This window comes from Akebia trifoliata, chromosome 3 (assembly GCF_017979445.1).
Source record: "Akebia trifoliata isolate Shusen 1 chromosome 3, ASM1797944v1, whole genome shotgun sequence".
Classification (NCBI taxonomy): Eukaryota; Viridiplantae; Streptophyta; class Magnoliopsida; order Ranunculales; family Lardizabalaceae; genus Akebia; species Akebia trifoliata.
The window spans coordinates 56,018,005-56,036,471 of record NC_141377.1 but is presented as its reverse complement, the minus strand read 5'-3'; the positions used below and the strand labels follow the sequence as shown (position 1 = coordinate 56,036,471).

At 36.0% G+C, this 18,467-nt stretch overlaps 2 protein-coding genes across 3 annotated transcripts; both read right to left on the bottom strand.

Annotated features, from left to right (window-relative positions):
- Positions 1-621: 621 nt before the first annotated feature.
- Positions 622-9,421, bottom strand: LOC147408182 (putative casein kinase II subunit beta-4). Of its 2 annotated transcripts, XM_086437059.1 has the most exons (6): positions 9,267-9,421; positions 8,766-9,080; positions 6,613-6,831; positions 2,094-2,203; positions 1,836-2,001; positions 622-1,028 (listed from the first exon to the last, which is right to left on the bottom strand). In XM_086437059.1, the coding sequence occupies exons 2-6, from the start codon at positions 8,992-8,994 to the stop codon at positions 898-900; spliced, it is 855 nt and encodes a 284-aa protein (XP_086293185.1). In that variant the 5' UTR covers positions 8,995-9,080; positions 9,267-9,421; the 3' UTR covers positions 622-897. The 2 variants fall into 2 exon arrangements, with proteins under 2 accessions (XP_086293185.1, XP_086293186.1); XM_086437060.1 differs by lacking the exon at positions 9,267-9,421 and having other exon boundaries at positions 8,766-9,239.
- A 1,389-nt stretch (positions 9,422-10,810) lies between these two features.
- Positions 10,811-18,182, bottom strand: LOC147408181 (coiled-coil protein). The gene is made up of 3 exons (XM_086437058.1): positions 17,971-18,182; positions 17,403-17,890; positions 10,811-11,274 (listed from the first exon to the last, which is right to left on the bottom strand). Exons 1-3 carry the CDS (start codon positions 18,143-18,145, stop codon positions 11,017-11,019), a joined length of 921 nt encoding a protein of 306 aa, XP_086293184.1. The 5' UTR covers positions 18,146-18,182; the 3' UTR covers positions 10,811-11,016.
- Positions 18,183-18,467: the final 285 nt, after the last annotated feature.

Genomic DNA, 18,467 nt, shown 5'->3' with positions numbered 1-18,467 from the left:
CCATAGCTCTCAAGTGGAAAGATGACTGCTTGTCCTTTGCCTTTAATCATCCAGGCTCGCTAATACTTCCCCATCGAAACTTGCTGCTTACATCACTTCTAAGGAACTCCTAACATAAGCTTGTAACAATGAATCAACGATAATGTGAAGAGGATTTGGCAATAAACACTAAGTGACAAACAATGTTACAAGGATTTTTGAAAGAAATAGTATCTTATAGGATTGGGTCTGGAATGCAGCACTAGAAATTTATGGATAGAATCACTCAAATAAAAAAGAACAAGAAGAAGAGAGTACCAACCAAAAGATCCGACTATTTATCAAATACAGCCTAAGTCAACAACATGAAAACAGAATTCTGTAGTTTCTTATTCAAGATCTAAACAACTGTCATTGCTACTGTGAGCCATTCTACATCTCCCAATGCCAAACAAATCTGAAGTTCTGATCTGTCAATTTAATAATTAAAATCTACAATATGCCTGGTCGATTTAAAGTTGAACGAATCATTAATATCAAAGGAAACTATGTAAAGATTTAAAAACTAAAAGCAACCAATAGCATCTCAGTGAAAGAGCACCAAAAAAATGAAAATCGAAACAGATAAACCAGACAACACTGTGCACTTCAACAATTTTCTACCAAGAAAGAAGCTTACAGATGTTCTCTTAATGCAAGGAAAAATTACAAAGAAATAATAGTGTGACAGGTAAGTGAAGCTTCTCAAACATTTTTCTTGATGTATAAAGAAGTGAAACCAGTTGTGTAAATTCTTGGGTGGACTTCTGGACTCTACTCGGGGTTCTGAAAGCCATCCATTCCCAATAGAAGCTAGAAGAGTATCACCGTGATGGAAAAGGGATTTATCTCCTCAAATTGCAGCAGTTAACGCCCGCATTATGGTTTGTGGATCTTGAAGCCAAATATTTTTGGAACATAGCTCTGCAAAGGCTTTTGTGGCTTGAGGTGTCCATAGGTCATGAGAAACAGGTGTGGAAACGTTGTTCCAAAATAAACTCCATCGATGTCTAAGAATAGTCAAAGAACAAATTTGCATGACGAAGCACAAAACAAACATAAATGGAAGTGCAGTGTAAGAGCCAAGCCCATAATCAGGCTTCTTATGCAATTTCACATAGATATAGATGTGAAGTTTCAGACACAGTGAAACCCACGAACTTGATATGCTGGCTCATTCATATGGCTCAATCTGTATGTCCAAAGATAAAAAATTCTAAAATACTTCAATTCAAGTTATAGTGTAGTAAGAATGTATTTAAAATAAGCTGATATAAAGTAATTGATGTAATTAAAACTATAAAAATAACGGCTAAAAGAAAACGTTCGAGTAAATTACTATTGTTCACAAAAGTGCATTGGCATGTGATTGGTACATAATGTCTGAACCCACAATCAAAGTAATCAAATGATTTTAACCATCCATGTAACAATATTATTTAGATTATCAAGAAAAAGTAAAAGTTGGTGAAGATTGCATTTTCGTGCAATGTGATTTTTTACCATGCAATCAATCAACTGACCAGCCTATATAAATGAGCATAACCCACCCGTCGTGTGCACATAGGTTGAGGATAGCAAATGTTATCTTATCCGTGTAACATTTGTCATGTAGACACAAACATGCCCCCACCCTAACAATACAAAACATGGTAGAAAAACTCGGAACTCTTCCAGGCATGTTTGACTAACCCAAGCGAATGATAAACATGGCAACAGATTTTGGTCAAGAAATAATTAGTACAAATGCATGGTGGAAGAACCTGTTATATGCATGCAGTAACAAAGGATCCTAATAAAATATAAGAGAAGGATACTGCCTTGATACTTAGATCGTGGGTAATAGATATCTTCGCATTTGGGGCAGTAGATTTTCACAGTACTTGACCGAGGAATGTCTGATTGACCAACTGGCAGACAGGGTTGTCCGCAACAGTAAACTCTTGGGCATCTCCCAAAGTCATAGTTCTTGTACTTCTCTAACTGAAAGTTACAATTACAGCATCTTAGCAAAAAAATTTAAAACCATACAATCATCAAAATATAGAAATGTAAATAATATTTCAGCATCTCACCATCGCAGACATTCCTTTCCCGGTTAATATGTATCGGACATGAATCAAACCATACAACATCTCCGCTGCTGATTCAACTAATTCATTCTGTTCCTCAGTGAATGCATCACCTGTGCAGGCCCATAATGAAACAAGAGAGTTGTTAACAGTACAGAACAAAACAAGGTTATACTCTGGAACCAACTCACACATCAAGTTCGAAAACATGGAAATTGCAGTCAAACAGCATTCATCCCAGCAAAAATACCTATTAATATCTCTGGTAATAAGTTGATGAAAAGTGGGATAACCAAATTAATGTTGGGATTGCGCATCACATCCCGTTGGAAAAGGTATTGGCCTCATTTAAGTTATGAGTTTCTTCAACTTTCAAAAAGAATCTTCCAACCTAGGGATAATATCCTGAAGTGATGCCAACATTTGTTTAGGTTGAACAATATCCACTTTGCAAGTAATGTTTCACGCTTTATAGAGGGTTTTAAAACAATTTTCCAGTAAGCTTCTAACAATAAAAAGAGAAGCTAATCAACGGCTGTTCAACTTGCGAGGTAAAATATAACCTGCTATGTATCTGTTATTTCAAGTAGAAGTACATAAGATGCTTCTATCTTCAACACACTTGAACATATTTTCTAGGAGTTAGGACAAGACTTAACCCTTTTCTTTGGGCCTGTCTGTGTCCATCAATGCTTTAAAGCCTATTTCAGGCCTGGAACCAGTTCAAGGCTGTTTTTACCTGGATTTCTTTCAACCTTGAACCAGTTTTATGCAGACCTTTCCAAGTTCAAACAATGTTAGACACCTGGCATCCAACAAAATAATAAAGATGTGAATTGAAATACAGCTCCAATCTCAGCTGTTCCAACGACATTGGACACTAGAATTTTCCTTATTTAAATAATGTTTGGTTGACATATAGTATTCTACACTGTTAGCAATCATCGATTGAAATCCCCAATTTGTTCAAGTTTTCTTCAGTTAATCAGTCCAAAATCAATCGATCAAGATCAAGCTAACAAATGAGAGATTAAAGGTGTCCTTTAATGGAGGAGAAATTGAAGGGCATTCTTCTTCTAATTGAATAGGATATTTGGGGGATAATGTTGAAACCTTAGAGGATGGGGAGGAAAGATGAGGAAAAACCAAGCTTCCTTGACATAAAAATAAGTTCTAGATATGGTATTCTCTATGCCTGTGGATGGTTGCTATCAAAGAAGTCATTTACTCAATGTGTAGCTGCAGCTAAGAAGATATAAAGGTGTCAATTTCTTTTGCCTGCAAGAACCAATTTAGTATTGTAGCATGTTTCAAGATACAGGCCTCTGATCCAGTTTTAGGAATCAAACTTGAAAAAGTGGGGCCCGGAAGTTGGGTGTGTGGGCTACTAATCGAAGGTCACAATAATAACAAATGGAAAGAACCATTTTTTGGGGAATCGAAACAGGCTACCAATTAAACATCAAGAGGTGTTCTCTTCCAAATGTTTTTGAAAATTATTGGATGACATCAGAGTCAGTTTTGAACGCTTCCCAATATTGGTATACTTGTGCTTTATATTCTAGATAAATCCATTTGGAAGCTTCTCCCCTTGGGTCTGTTGGGATTAAAAAAATGAAAAAGAATAGAAGGCCCAAGACGAGAAATAAGAGGTGGTTCAAACTATATTTATTAAGAAGCAAAGCTCTATTATTTCATGGTCCTCAGTCCTTAAAAGAGAGTAAAGTTAGCACATCCTAGGTCCAAACCCCCTTGAACCCATACTTCTTATGCTAACCACTAACCCATCTTTACCTATTAAAAAAAAGAGAGTAAAGTCTTGATGATTTTGTACTTAGATGAACCTCAATTGTTTATAGGGGAGCTCTGTAATCCTTGGTAGGTTACTTTGACCACCTTGGAGTGTAACATCTCTTTGGGATTCATCACTTTTTAATATACTCATATTGATCTCCTTAAAAAAGTTCACAGCAAGGGTTATCTTTTTGTAGGAGTTATCCACTCCTCGATGGCACATACCTTCTCCATGTCCATCCAAATGTGCCCCATCTCCAACAATATGGCCAAGGAAAATAATTTTCTCTTGGGCTAATACACACCCATTCAATTCCTTTCCCTAATTTTAGACCCAAAAAAGTTATTTCCAAGAATTAAGGAAATCCTATGCTGTTTGACTTACTTTAATTATTATGAGATCTATAACAATTAATCTCTAGTGTAGAACCCCTATTGCTAGCCTATCACACCTCGGGCCTCTGACTACACCACAAAATAGTTAAGTGAAGCATTACATCAATTGTAAGTTACCACTTCTTCAAGGGCCAAAAGCACCTCCTCTTATCATCTGGATGTCGTAAAGGGAAGAATATTATAATGGTATATGAAGAATATAGAAAGGCATTTGTTTTGTTTGGGTAAAGGTAACAAAGTTAGATTTTGGGACAAGATCTTATGTCGAGAGTGGGGGACTCTATTCTCAAAGGAACTTTCCAATGTTTTTCTTTCTTTCTTTCAAGAAGGGTTACAAATTAAGAACAGCACAGTTTGGGAGGGTTTTGTGATGGACATGTTGGACTTGGATCACCTCTCTTCACTCTCTTACAAGGCGTATTCTTTGGAGAAAGCTTCCTATGGCGATCCTCAGGGTACATGTAAGGCACTAAATAGAAATATTTTTTTGGCAAGAAAGAAGGCCTTAGAATATTATCCTCTCGTTGAAAGGGATGTTGTGCAAGTGGTCATTGACATTTATAGAGTTTCAAAGTAATTTACACGTTTTATTTAATCTTCGAGAGATATAATATAAAAGTGAGCTGAGGTAACCCCCCCCCCCCCCCCCCGCCTTGGCCTTTTTCTTTGATTTTTGTTGTTTTTGGTCACCTTGACCCATAGTCACCAAATTCGACGACTTATTGAAAATGTCACGATTAAATCGTGACTTTTTCTTTTCACTGTTTTAATCATGATTTAACCACTTACATGAGCTTCGCAATAACCAGGAAAAAAAAGAGGATATTTCACAATTATTTTAGTAATCCCCATATGTCAGTTTAGATAAAATTTCAACCTTCCCATATCCAGTCTTTATTAACTAGTAAGAGAAGATGACATCGATGAAGATGATAATGAACATTCTACCAATGAAGAGTCAAAGAACGAGGATGCCATTGAATTTGATGATTTTTTATCAGTTGAATCCTAACTCAAATTCATGATAAAATTCTTTTCATATTTTGAACAATGTAAACTTTAAATGTATTGGGGATATGTGGTTACTTTTTGTGGATCCATGGATAATACTAATATGAGATTTGGTGATATAAAACGACAAGATGACTCAATAGAAGATTTTCTCTATTTTTCCCTTGTTGAATTATTTCTGAACCCTGACTTGGTGACTAAACCTCAACCTACGAGTCTTCCTCTTGTATGTCTTTTGTTTCACAAATAAATTATCAAGTCATTAAAAAATTAAAAAATATGACACCGGAGCAAAACCCTGCATGAGATCCAGGGCAGACCGTTTCTTATAAAAAAAAAATTTGTTACATGCAATGACTTTGTTAAGTGTTTGCTATCTAACAACTTTTCTACAGTTGCTTAAATCATTTTCCTTGGGAAGGAAAAAATATCTTAGACATAATGATAATAATAGAGTATGTATATTAGAGAGAAGGATGTCAAAATGGATGTGGAAAATAAAATTAGAAATGGACACATTTGTAAAAAAGGAAGTAATAGCACCGATAAGTGATATACTACTAAGAGAAAGTTGATAGAGATGGTTTGATCCCGTGAAACCCAAGGCCGTTTACAGCTTCCCTTAGAAGGAAGGTTAAAGTCGATGGTTCTAGAAGAGTGAGACAAGGGCCAAAAAGATCAAGGATTTACTTATAATAATAAATAAATAAAGGATTTAGGTAGTCAGAGCAGATATAAACACACTTGCAATATCATACAAAATGGCTTTAGATAGAGTTCCAATGATGATGATGAATGATATTAATATCATGATTAGTGACAAATTGATGCTTATATTGGTGTACATTTCCAATGATTCTACAATCCCTTCAACACAATTAAATTGACTCTTTTGAGATTATAGAGGATCCTCATCTACTAATGATCTTGAGTAGATGAATTGTTACAACTATTGGGTAAATAAAGCTCGACTTCTGATGCGGGATGCTTTCCCTGCATCAACTTCAGTGACAACAAGGGTAATTAGGTTAGGCTCGTTTTGTTTCATTCTTAAATGTGGAGTAAGAGGCAGTTTTTTCGGTTAGACATTGATCCAACCATTCATGTAAGGGGGGAGAGGTTGCATCACTTGCCAAACAACTGAAATGAAAAGAGAAATCTCAAAAGAAGAACTCCTAAAAAGCAATCGTGTCATGAAACGTCAGAGCTAGTGTGATGAACAGATGACATATAGTAATTCTATGGTCGCTTCAAGTAGTACCATTAATTAGATTTAGCAATCAGAATGCAATCCAAACAAAAGGAAACAAACAATTCTTACCATGAGATGATTCAACATCCAAAATCAAATCGAGTGCATAATCATAATAGGGAACTTGACTGCTTAAGCCGCAAAGGTTAAAATCATCTTGGATGTATTCATCATCAACTTCACAGAAGAATTCATTCCCTCGAAGATTACAAAACCATGAGATCCAAGACGTGTCATCTCCATCGGATCCACTAACATCCGACTCTTCACTATCCGTTTCAGATTCCTCTGCAATTTATGCAATCAAGAAGAGAAGGATGGCGTCATATTTTAAGTATAAGTCAAAAACCCAAAAGAATGTTCAGTACCTAAAAAAGTAATGTGAATTGACCCCATGGACGATTAGAGTAACCAATTAGCTGAAACATTACAAAATAAATACAAACCAAAACCAATTAACCTAGCATCCCAAGCAAAACCAACACAATAAAAGTGTGCTGTATAAAAAGTATAGAAACTATTAAGACGAGTGAGAACTAATAATACATATAAACATATAGCAGATGGATATCTATCAACCATTGTCATCCACTTGAGAACGTGCAGTAGTTTCTTGTCAAAATTTGAAGTTAGACGTTGCAGTTGAAGAAATTTTTTGACATAGAAGGTAGAAACAAAAGATGTGCAATAGTTGGTGTTCATGCAACAACCAATTAAACTCTAGGCTAAGAAAGTTTAAGGAACAAGACATGGTAAAAAACTGTATGCATGAGAATAATCGATTTTTAAGTGTAGAATTTTTCATTCATCACTTATATACGCAATTAAAGACGCATGCACTATGAAAGTAAGGTTTTAAACCAGTCTAAAAACTAAGATTAGGCTTGGAATATGTATTGGCTAGGCAATGTCTCAGTCGAAATAGACCAGGACAAAATAACACTTTGAACTAGGGCAGGCAATGGGTCGGATTTTATCTGGTATTCTATTTGATCAGATACCAAAAATAGGATTCGAATTGAAATTCAATGATCCAATAAAATTTTGGACCGTTTTCGAATTAACCTCGATCCAATCCGAACCAACTTATTATATACATATCTCCTGTCTCTCTCTTTCTTTAAAAAAAATTATCCCAAAACCCATGGTCCCCAATGATGTAAGACATTTACAGTTCTAAGTAGTTTTCTAATTTTATTAAATTTCTATTTCTAGTAGGATTTCTATTTCTACTTCTAGTAGAATTTCTATTTCATAGTTATGTTAGGAGTACAATTCCTTGTTAGTTTCTAATTTATTTTAAATTCGATTTTATTATTTAAATTATAATTAGAAATACTTAGAAGTCTCCAATTTGAGTTCTAATAGGATTAAGTTAGTATTATGTTATAGATAAGTTAAGAATATTAATTTTTAATATTTTAATAGGATTACAAGTTGTTAAGATGGAGTTATCTATAGAAGGAGCTCCAAATCCGAAAATCAATAATCAATTCAATTATTTTTTCTTTTTTAATTACTTTTTTTAGCTTTATGCTTTATTTTCTTTTAAGTTATTGCTTGTTTATCAATTAAATCTATTGATTCAAATTGATTTTGAGTGTTTCATTGAACACGATCTATCGAATCTATTGATTCACACGCTTCCGCTACGTCACCCAACCTGAGAAAACCCCTCCCTCCCTTGTCGAAATCTCTCGTCACAAAACCCATCATCTTCAACCTCCTCTTTCTCCCCCGTCTTTTTCTTCCCCTGCTCTGAGTTTGGGTCGCAACAGAGTTGTAGAGTAGAAGAGAGAAGATGGAGAGTTTGATCTGCAGTTCCCTTGTGAGACAACCTAATCCATGGCTTAAACACTTCTAAATTGAAGTCAACATTTCTGCATTGCAGAACCACCTGACCTTGGAGGAGTGACACATAAAACACAATCCAAGACTTCAAGTAACTAAGAAGTTAGTTAATTCTTTAGTTAATATTCATCTCAAATGTGCTCTATGATTAAAATTAAAATTTAATAACAGACCACATTCTTCCAAGCTCATCAGCATAGGAAAAAAAAACATCAAGTTCACAAAATCTAGAATTCATCAGAATTGCCAAATTTCAACTCACTCGATCCAAAATACTAAATCTTGAAGTAGGCAGAAAATCATCAATTTATACAAAATAAGTAAAACTGTAACGTTTAATCCCCAAAAAATTCATAAAAATTAAAACTGACCATCAGATTGCTTGTTCTTGGAGAGAGACGAGGAACGAGTGTCCTTGTGATCATGCGGTGGCTTTCCAGCAGAGGTAGACGGTACGGATAATCTGTCCTTGACATTCAAACCCTTAGATGTTGATGGAGAAGATTTCTCAAGGTGCTTATCAAGGGCATCATTGATCCGTTTACGATCGAGAGGACCAATCTCCGATTTCGATCCAACACCGCCTCGATCTCTGTACATATCCTCCTCCCCCTTATCTTCTCTTCTCTTCCACGATTTTGATTAATCTTCCCCCAACATAATACAATCAGAACCAAAAGAGAACCCTAGATTTCAAATCAATCAAGAACAAAAACAGCGATCAAGGAGGATCAGACAGAGAGATCGAGAGAAGGGAGAAACCATAGATTAGCAGAAAATTTAAGGGTTTTGGAGAGAGAGAGAGAGAGAGAGAAAATTAGAGCTTGAACAAGTAAAGAAAGTGTGAGTGTGAAGGTTAAGAAAATACGCACCCCACTAAGAACTGGCGAACTTGTCCAAGACTAGAACAAGACCTTCTTCGGTGTCTCCCAACCCAAGTTGCAAGAGGAATGACGCAAGCTACTAGCACCCACCATTTTACGTTTGGTGCATCCACTTTCCTTTATACATTCCACCCCAAAATGTATTTTAAGTAAGTGACTACGAATGAGCCTGATCCAAACCAAGTAGGAAACGCGTGTCACATTCCGACAGATTTAAATTTGGCAGGCGTGTGTAAAGCACGTGTCTTAAAAAAGGATAAAGAGGAAGACCATAAATTTGTAGAGCTATCATTGAAAAATGAAAAAAAACCAAAGGTAATATATAAATTTTTTAGGAATATCTTTAAAAAGAAATAAAAGAAAAAAAGACAATAAAATTAAAAATATAAAAAATAAAAAATAAAAATAAAAAAATAGAGAAAGAAAAGAAATAATCATCCTTGAAATAAATTTATCGAATATAAAGATTGAGATAAAGGATTAAGATTCACCATTGTATTTTATTTTATAATCTTGAGAATTAAATATGTGTTTAATGTATTTTTTTTTTTTAATTATTTTCAAGATTCGAATTTAAATCTATTGTAACTATAATCAATCAACTCGAATTTTGCTTATTTTGATTTTAATTTTGTTTTTATTATTTGAGGACTCATTGAATTTTATGATTTTGTATATGACAATAAAACATGATTGAAATACTTGTCTCAACCTCTTGTAGAAGTCAGCCTTTTTGTTTTTTGGGCATCGGAATGGTGCTAAATAGGTACTAATTAATCCAATAAGAAATTTATTTTGAATCTGATACACAATGTAATCAATCCAATCTTTATCAATCAATCAATGAATTCTTCTCAGATGGGACATGACTGATCGAAACTGAATATATAGTTATCAAAATCCAATCTTTATCAATCAAGTTACTAATCTGATTAATTACTAAATAATACAAAAAATATGGTTGGGTTTCATTGACTCAATAAATAACAATCTTGACCCTGAAATATCAACATCCACGGTTGGGATTTATCCATATCAGAAGAATAATTGCATTTTATGTTTACATGGTTAAGATTAAAAGTTACAAATCTATAATCACGTTTGTAAGCCATTTCCAACGTTCCTATTTAAATATTCTCACCATCAAATGGATGGAATAAGGTTTTAATAGTGGTGATGATGATAAAGAATCCCATGTTTTATGCTGTCTTCCATATTTTTTGCATCCAATTGTTGACTATAATTTAAAATGTTGATACCATATCATACTCAAAACTTTCCCCATACCACATTTTTGCCATTTGTCTTTCTGTCATCCATTGTCCATGGTATAGAATATTCTCGATCCAAACGACATGATTACACAGTGGGGGCCTAGAACAATCACGGTTCATTAAACCTTCATTTGTCGTACATCACCCTTGTAATTCCCTCGTCGACACAATTAATTTCGAGCATTATTGGAAGGAGTGTCTTAAAAAACTAGAAATTGAACTATTTTATGACATAAAAAAGCGAGGAAGCTAATGATCTCCAACACTAAAGTTGACATTTTTAGATTATTACAACCAACTAAGGGTTAAAACCAATGATCAAGAGATTGGAAAAGTAACACTTTTATATACAAAGGGAGCAAGCAGAGTTATATATGATTTCAACTTGTACAAGAAACTTCTAATTGTTAACCCAGACAACTAATACCTTAAAAAATACAGCCGACGTTCTAGAGTTTCCATTATTAATCGTCGGCAAAGTACTTTTCCTCGGCATCATGATTGGCCTCCCTAAACCAGTGATCATCCAATGTTTCATCATCGTCTATTTTAGAATAATCTAAATGCTGAGAATCTTCTCCGGACAAAAACTTCTGTTGCATGATGTGAGTGAATTGTTCCATTTGATCTTGCATCTCTGCAGCAGATAGAAGAGTTGTTCCCTTATTCGACTCCATGCCAGCACACTGGCCACCATTGTCTGGTTCCCGATCAGTAACTACCTGCACAAATCAAAGCATATCGAGATCGTCAAATACATGATCCAAAATTCCACATTTTTTCGAGAGCTGCTATTGGCACCCTTAATTTCTATACATCTGCCGTTTCTCAACGCATTTCTTTATACAAAGACTCCGTTTTTTCCTCTTTTCGGATGGTAAATATTTCTCAGAACATGGAGTGTGAATCAAACCCATGTTTGAATTGAAATTGAGATACTGATGCAAGTTCTTCCCTTCTGAATCAGATAGATTCATATCTGAAAGAGGTTGACAATAAGTTCTTTCAAAATTGACTATTTGTCCCTCTGTTAGAGGTGTTCCAGAAATGTCTGCGATCGAGTCAATAGCTCTACGAACGAATGGATCACCCCCTTCTTAGAGATTAAAACACACCATTCAACCATTACAGAAGTTTGATTCAAGCTATTACCTCAACATTAGAAAGCAATTAAATCACTTTCAAACAACTGTTTACAATTAGGATTAGGCTTATAAAAAATCAGAAATCTAGCAAAGAGAAATGTGAGAGAGAGTGAGAGAGAGAGAGAGTTTCTATTGGCACCCCAACTTTTACTTATTCTCAACCATTGATTATTTTTTTATTTTTAATTGGGGTATAACAAGTAAAAGTTGGGTGCCAATAGCAGTTCCCTAGGCTTATATAAAATCCTAAATCTAGCAATTAGAAATGAGAGAGAGTGAGTGTGTTTCTATTGGCACCCCAACTTTTACTTATTCTCAACCATTGATTATCTTTTTTATTTTTAATTGGGGTGTAACAAGTAAAAGTTGGGTGTCAATAACATCTCTCTCTCATGCCAAAGGTAGCTCCCTTGACCCATGGCTTGTTATTTTCACCCATTCCCTCAAAAAGGATGCTAAACCTTTTGGAAATAACGTATCAAAAGTTGAGCCCAGTCACAATAGCTCGTATTTACAAAAATGCCAAAGACAAGCCACCTTGGAAGACTTGGGCAGTCCCCAACAACCTAGACACTGACATAGACGCTACTGTACAAATTAACAAGGACCCATGATATGTGGGCAGTACTTGACAGCCATAGGGTGGAGCCGGTAAGAGAAATAATGGGATAAAATCATCCCCATTCAACTTGTTATCTCTACTATCCATTTATCTTTATATTCACCATAAATCCATAATACTCATTCAACATTATCAAACTTGGTAATGTGATGGACAGGACAATCTCGTTTAATATGAACTACTAAACTGTTTTCTCTGGAATAAATTCACAAAATCTCCATTTGTCATCAGGTTTGTTCGGTCCTCTAGTTTCCTCCACATTAGTAAATTACTTCTTTACATGCCAGACTGGGTCGTCTTCCTAATTCATGTTCAACAAAAGAAGTGCATAATTTCATCCTTGGAGGGTACAACTGTTTAGTCTTCCTAAAGCAGGAGCCACAGAAGGGGCAAGTCATAGGCTTCCCGTGTGTAATCTTGGTTCCCTATTTTCTCAAATTCCATCTCAATGCACCTTGACGACGACACTTTGCTGACCCAATGACAACCCATTGTCCTAAACTTCTATTGTGATATAACAATTAAAGGCACAAAATATGGTCCACACAGCTTCCATGGAAAGCACACATTTTTTTGTCTATAAGTAGCTTCAGCTATAAGTATTTTCAAGTAGCTACATTTTTTTGTTAGTGGGAAAACCTTAAAAAAAAAGGGCCAAAGCACCAACTCTTAAGAAGTGAGTTTTATCAGTGAGAATGACAAAAAAATTTGAGATTGGAATAAAAGGAGTTCTAAACACAAACCAGCACATCATGATAGTGAATTTCATTACATTTTACTATGAAGTGTACCTTGATCACTTGTTGGGTAGAGCAATCAAGGGATACCCCACATTGATAGTATAGAATACGAGGTCAAAGTTAATAATTAGAGCATAGGGTATGGGAACAAGTGACAAAGGTCCTAAAATGAAAGAAGGAAAAGTTTCACTTCACAGACATCATATACAGTTGGTTGGTATAAAAAAAAAAAAAAAATAGTTTCTTACGTGATTTATTGTCATATCCTAAATTTTTTCTTGGTTGGTATAAAAATAAATAAATAATGTCTTATGTGATTTATTGTCATATCCTAAATTTTTTTCTTACTTCTTTAATTTTCTAGTGGATTCATGTATTTTAATTTTTTACAATTTTTAGTGGATTTTTTTTTAAATATTTTAGAAAAGCTTTAGGCTTTATGCCTTTGCCTTATGGAGGCAAAAATGCCTCATATGCACCTCACATTTTTGCCATGTTGCTTCAGAATGGTTAACAGCAATGAGGGATCTAGGATGGGTGCCAAAAGTGCCATTCGGAGTTGCTTGCTCTACTAGTTCTAGACATGTGCCTTTTTGGTGACCAATTAATGATGACTTGTGGAGGAAAAAATTGTGCTAAGCACCTTGTCCATAGTTAATAAGCAAGGGATAAATTGCTAGTTGGCTTACACATTTGTGCAACCACATCTTGAAATTATTCTTCAACAGGAATAAGACTCAAGAAGGCATTCTTAAACCCAAAAATATAAGGACAATAACGGTAAAATTAGTAGGGGGAATGACAAGCTCGAAATGTCAATTATAGATTTGCATCACGCCAAGTATTCTAATTACACACATGGATTACAACGATGTACCCTGCAAAGGCCAAAGCTTGAGATCAACTTTTTGAAGACAATCTTATCCAATTTTTTGGTTTTTAAACCAAATACACATGGAAAGTAACTTTAGAGAGTTAAGAATAAATGCCTATATCATCAATAAATAAATAAAAGAATAAATGACTATATCTAAGGAATGGCAATTAATTTGTCAACCTAAGAGAAGAGGAATATCTGTCAGAGATATTAGAGTTGCCAACACTAAGCACACCCAGTCTGTATAGCAATACAAGATCTTGAGGAACTCTGAGAAAAAATCTTTAAGATCTAAATTACTTCTGACACCGTCACCTCTCAATCCACCAGATAAGTTTGGCGTCTTTTGTATTTTGCATAGTATAAGTAAGAGTTAGGTGAGGTGAAAAAAATGACTGCTCACAATTGGAGAATGGTACCAATATTTATGTTTGGGAAGACCCATGATTCTCACTCTCCCTTACAGAACCATTCCAGTTGATCTTATTATTAGTGAGAATGGTATCAATAGTGTCTCAATTAATTGATCAAATTAACAATACCTTGAACAACTGACCGATTAATTCCTTCTTGGGACACAACTACAGGAGCATATCAAACCAACATATCTCAAACAAACCCAGCATTCTGATTCACCCAAATGGACTTAACCAAAAAGTGGACTTCTCTGTGAAATCCTTGTATGCCAAACTTATGCTATCTCCTATGGTGACTTTGAACCATGAAAGGAAAAATCCTAAAAGGCTAAAACTAAGGAAGTCTTAACCAACCACGGGTACATTTGTTCACATGGAAATGATTGCAAGATCTACTACCTACAAGTGTGCAACTACACACAAATACGTCCATAGGAAACAAAAATTTCCCTCCCTGCACACGTCCTGAGGAAACATTACATCATCACATCCGTAACTCCTTGGAATTGTCTACCACAGTTCCTATGTAATTTACAAGTTATTGACTGGATCAAAATTTGGTTGGGTCCAATAACTACCTAACTGAATCAAATAGCAATGCATCCCTACAGCTTAGTATGTGCAGAAGGCTAGGTGTTAGAAGAATTTTGAGAATAAAAATCAAAACCAGTTATCAAAACAAAAATAATAATTCAAAACCCTCATCAAAGGCACAACTCCATCCACCATATCCTCAATCATATGCTGCAACTACAATCCCCACTTTTACCCCATCCTAGAGTCAGTCCCACAATAACTGAAAGTTTGAAACAATGCCAAAATCTTAACCCTTTGACATGGGTATAGGTAGTAAGAGAAGATACGAAGGAAAATGCTTGGAATGAAGATAAGGTTCATGATATAGTTATATGAAGCCTTGGGTAAAATGATTAGTAGAGCGGTGGCGAACGGTGATTTGTGTGGGTTTAGGCCTAGTGCAGGGGGACCTTTGATGACTCAACTCCAATTTGCGAATGATACATTGGTCTTTTTGGATGCTGACATAAATCAGGTGAGATTCCTTGGTGGCACGTGTTGTTGTTTCGAAAGTATCTCTGGGTAACCGGTGAATTTATGTAAGAGCGAAGTTTACCCAATTGACCATGTTGTGAGTGTGGAGTTACTCGTAGCCTCCCTGGGTTGTTATGTGGGAACGTTCCCCTTCTCATACTTAGGGTTACCTTTGGGTACACCCTTTAAGAGTAAAAACATTTGGGAGCCGATGATTGAGAGGATTTCTAAAAGGCTGAGTTCATGGCAAGCAAGATCTCTCTCTAAGGGTGGTAAGCTAACCTTTATCAAAAGTGTGCTGTTTAGCATCCCGGTTGACTATATTTCTTTATTTTCGCTTCCCAGGAGTGTAGAATTGTGCTTGGATAAACTATTCAAAGATTTCTTGTGGCACGATAGAGAAGGGAGAAGTAAACTCTATTTTGTTAGTTGGGAAAATATATGCACGATTAAGAGTTTGGGGTGTCTCGAGTTCAAAAACTTGGGTTCTTTGAATGGTGCACTATTAGGAAAGTGGCTTTGGAGATTTGGTGTGGAGAGGTAAGGATTGTGGTGTAAGGTGATATTGGCAAAATTTAAGGACGCTGTGTTCGGTTGAGAAGGGGGAAGCGAAGAATCTGCATAGGTGTGAGGTTTGAAAAAGGTATTTTAAATGTTCTCTCTCAATATAAAAAGAGGATTTCCTTCAAGGGGAGCGGTGACAAAGTTAGGTTTTGGGAGGACCCGTGGTGTGGTGTGGGATCTTTGAAGGAAAGATTTCCTACACTTTTTGCAATCTCAAGTAAAAGAAACCTCTCTATTGCTAACTTTCGTAGGGTTGACATTGGAGATTGTGGTTGACATTTGGGGTTCAAAAGGGCATTAATGATTGGGAGTTGCTGAAGGTTTCGAAGTTGTTGGAGTGCCTTCAGAATGGACAAGTGGTGATGATTTGAGGGTTTGGGGTACAAATAAAAAAAGGGTCATTCTCTGCTACAGATTTTTATAATGACATGAACAAGAGTGGAGACCATACCTTTCCTGATGTGGCCAGGTGGGGTACTAGGGTGCCTTTTAAGGTGGGCTTTTTTGTTTGGACAACAGTTAAGGAAAGGATTCTAACACTGGACCAATTGACAAGAAGGGGTCCTTGCGGGCCGAATTATTGTTGCAAGTGCTTATCAGATGAAGAATCAACTAAAAATCTTCTAGTGCATTTTCATGCAGCAGGGGAGGTGTGTTCTCACTTTTTGTCTTTGTTTAGTATGGAGTGCTACTTGTCGAGTACAATAAGAGACGTGTTGGGGGAATGGCAACAGCTAGGGTCGAGCTTCCTTGTGTCCAAGAGGTTTCTTTAGAATTTAATCATGTTCACAATTACTCGAGGCATTTGGAAGGAAAGAAATGCAAAAACTTTTGAAGGGAAGACACTTAATAGTCAGGAGATCTTCTAGTCGGCTCTTGGCCTTTTGTTTTTTTGGTGTAAGGTTTACAAGGTCTTTAAAGGGGTGTTCTTCGAGGACTTTCTTGTCCGTTGGGAGAGTGTTTTGCTTTTGCTTTTATGTTCACCTCGAGCTTCCCTTTCTATTTACTGTAATTCCCTTTTATCTATCAAAAATGTAAAAAAGTTGCCGACTCAATAGTTTGGATAAGGTATAGACAGTGATGATGATGATACCAAGAACGCATAAACGGCCAACAGGCAATAAACAATCCTACATATAATATTTATAACATACCAAGCGGGGTCACATTGTCGTCGAATTAACTGATATTTCAGCCCATATTATACAAATATTCCAAAGCACTTTTTCCTCTAAATACATAGATTCTTTCACAACACCATCATCGAGTAAGTGACAATCAAGTAATAGAGGCAAATCGAACAAATTATAGAGGTAAATGGCATTCTAATGAAAAGTACATATCAACCAATTTCAGTTTCAATGATTTTGAATGATATAAAACATAATTTCACAATATAAATGAATTAAACAAAAGATGGGCTCTCCAAAATTTACCTCGGAACAAATTGGGTCATCATCGTCTTCTTCGTCCTTGTCGTCGTCGTCGTCGTCTTCTTCTTCTTCGACTTCTCTAGCATTAGTGACCCAATCCTTCTCAGCAACACCTAACCTCTGCTGTTCCCCTCTAATCTTCTCGACCAAAATCGCTTCTTCGGACCGCCGCAAAAGTGTTTCAGACCATCGTTCCCCAGGTCTAGCCATACTCCTACCACTAGGATCCTGAAACTTGCCGAGGTACTCGTGATGCAAATAGGGTTCCCTCTCTCTCATCGAATCTTCAGAGAAGTAATTTCCATCTGATATAAGTTTGGTCATGTAAGCTCTCCTTCTGTTCTTGACTGTAACAGAACGAGATCGAACCTCCTCAGATGTTGGACTGAGTAAACTACGGAGATGATTTACGTGCCAATTTACTTCGTAATCGTCTTTTAGGGCATCGAATTCACCGAGCTCTTCGAATGTTAATTCTGATCCGTATCGCTCTGAAACCACAACAAAAGAATTAAAGAAAAAAAATTTAGGGTTTTTGAGAGAGAGAGAGAGAGAGAGGGGTTTAGGTTACCTAAGAAGACAGCGGTGTCTCTGGAGAGGAGATCGAGGAGAATGGTTTTTCGTTGTGGTGGATTAATGGTGGAGTCTTGAATCGCTCTTGGGAAGTAGAGATTCTCCAGAGAAGATAATCTCTCTGTTATTCCATCCATTGCGGACATGTTCAAGCTTCTTCTCGTCTCCTGCATCTCTCTCACTCTGTGTGTGTGTGTGTGTGTGTGTGTGTGTGTGATACGTAGCTACGAGCCTAGGACTGCAACTCGGACGGATTGGATCGGGTTGACCCACCCACACTTGACAAACACCAACCCACACCCATTCGAGACCCGACCTCAAACATGAAATGCATCCAACCCAAGTTGGGTTGGTCCGATTGGTTCACTCTTAATATCCACTCCTAATTAATAGTAAATAATTTAGTAATGGTCTTATCTAAAAATAATTGGAATGTAGACAAAATTATTAAATTTGCAATTATTTATTCTAAATATGTATTTCAAAGTGTATATG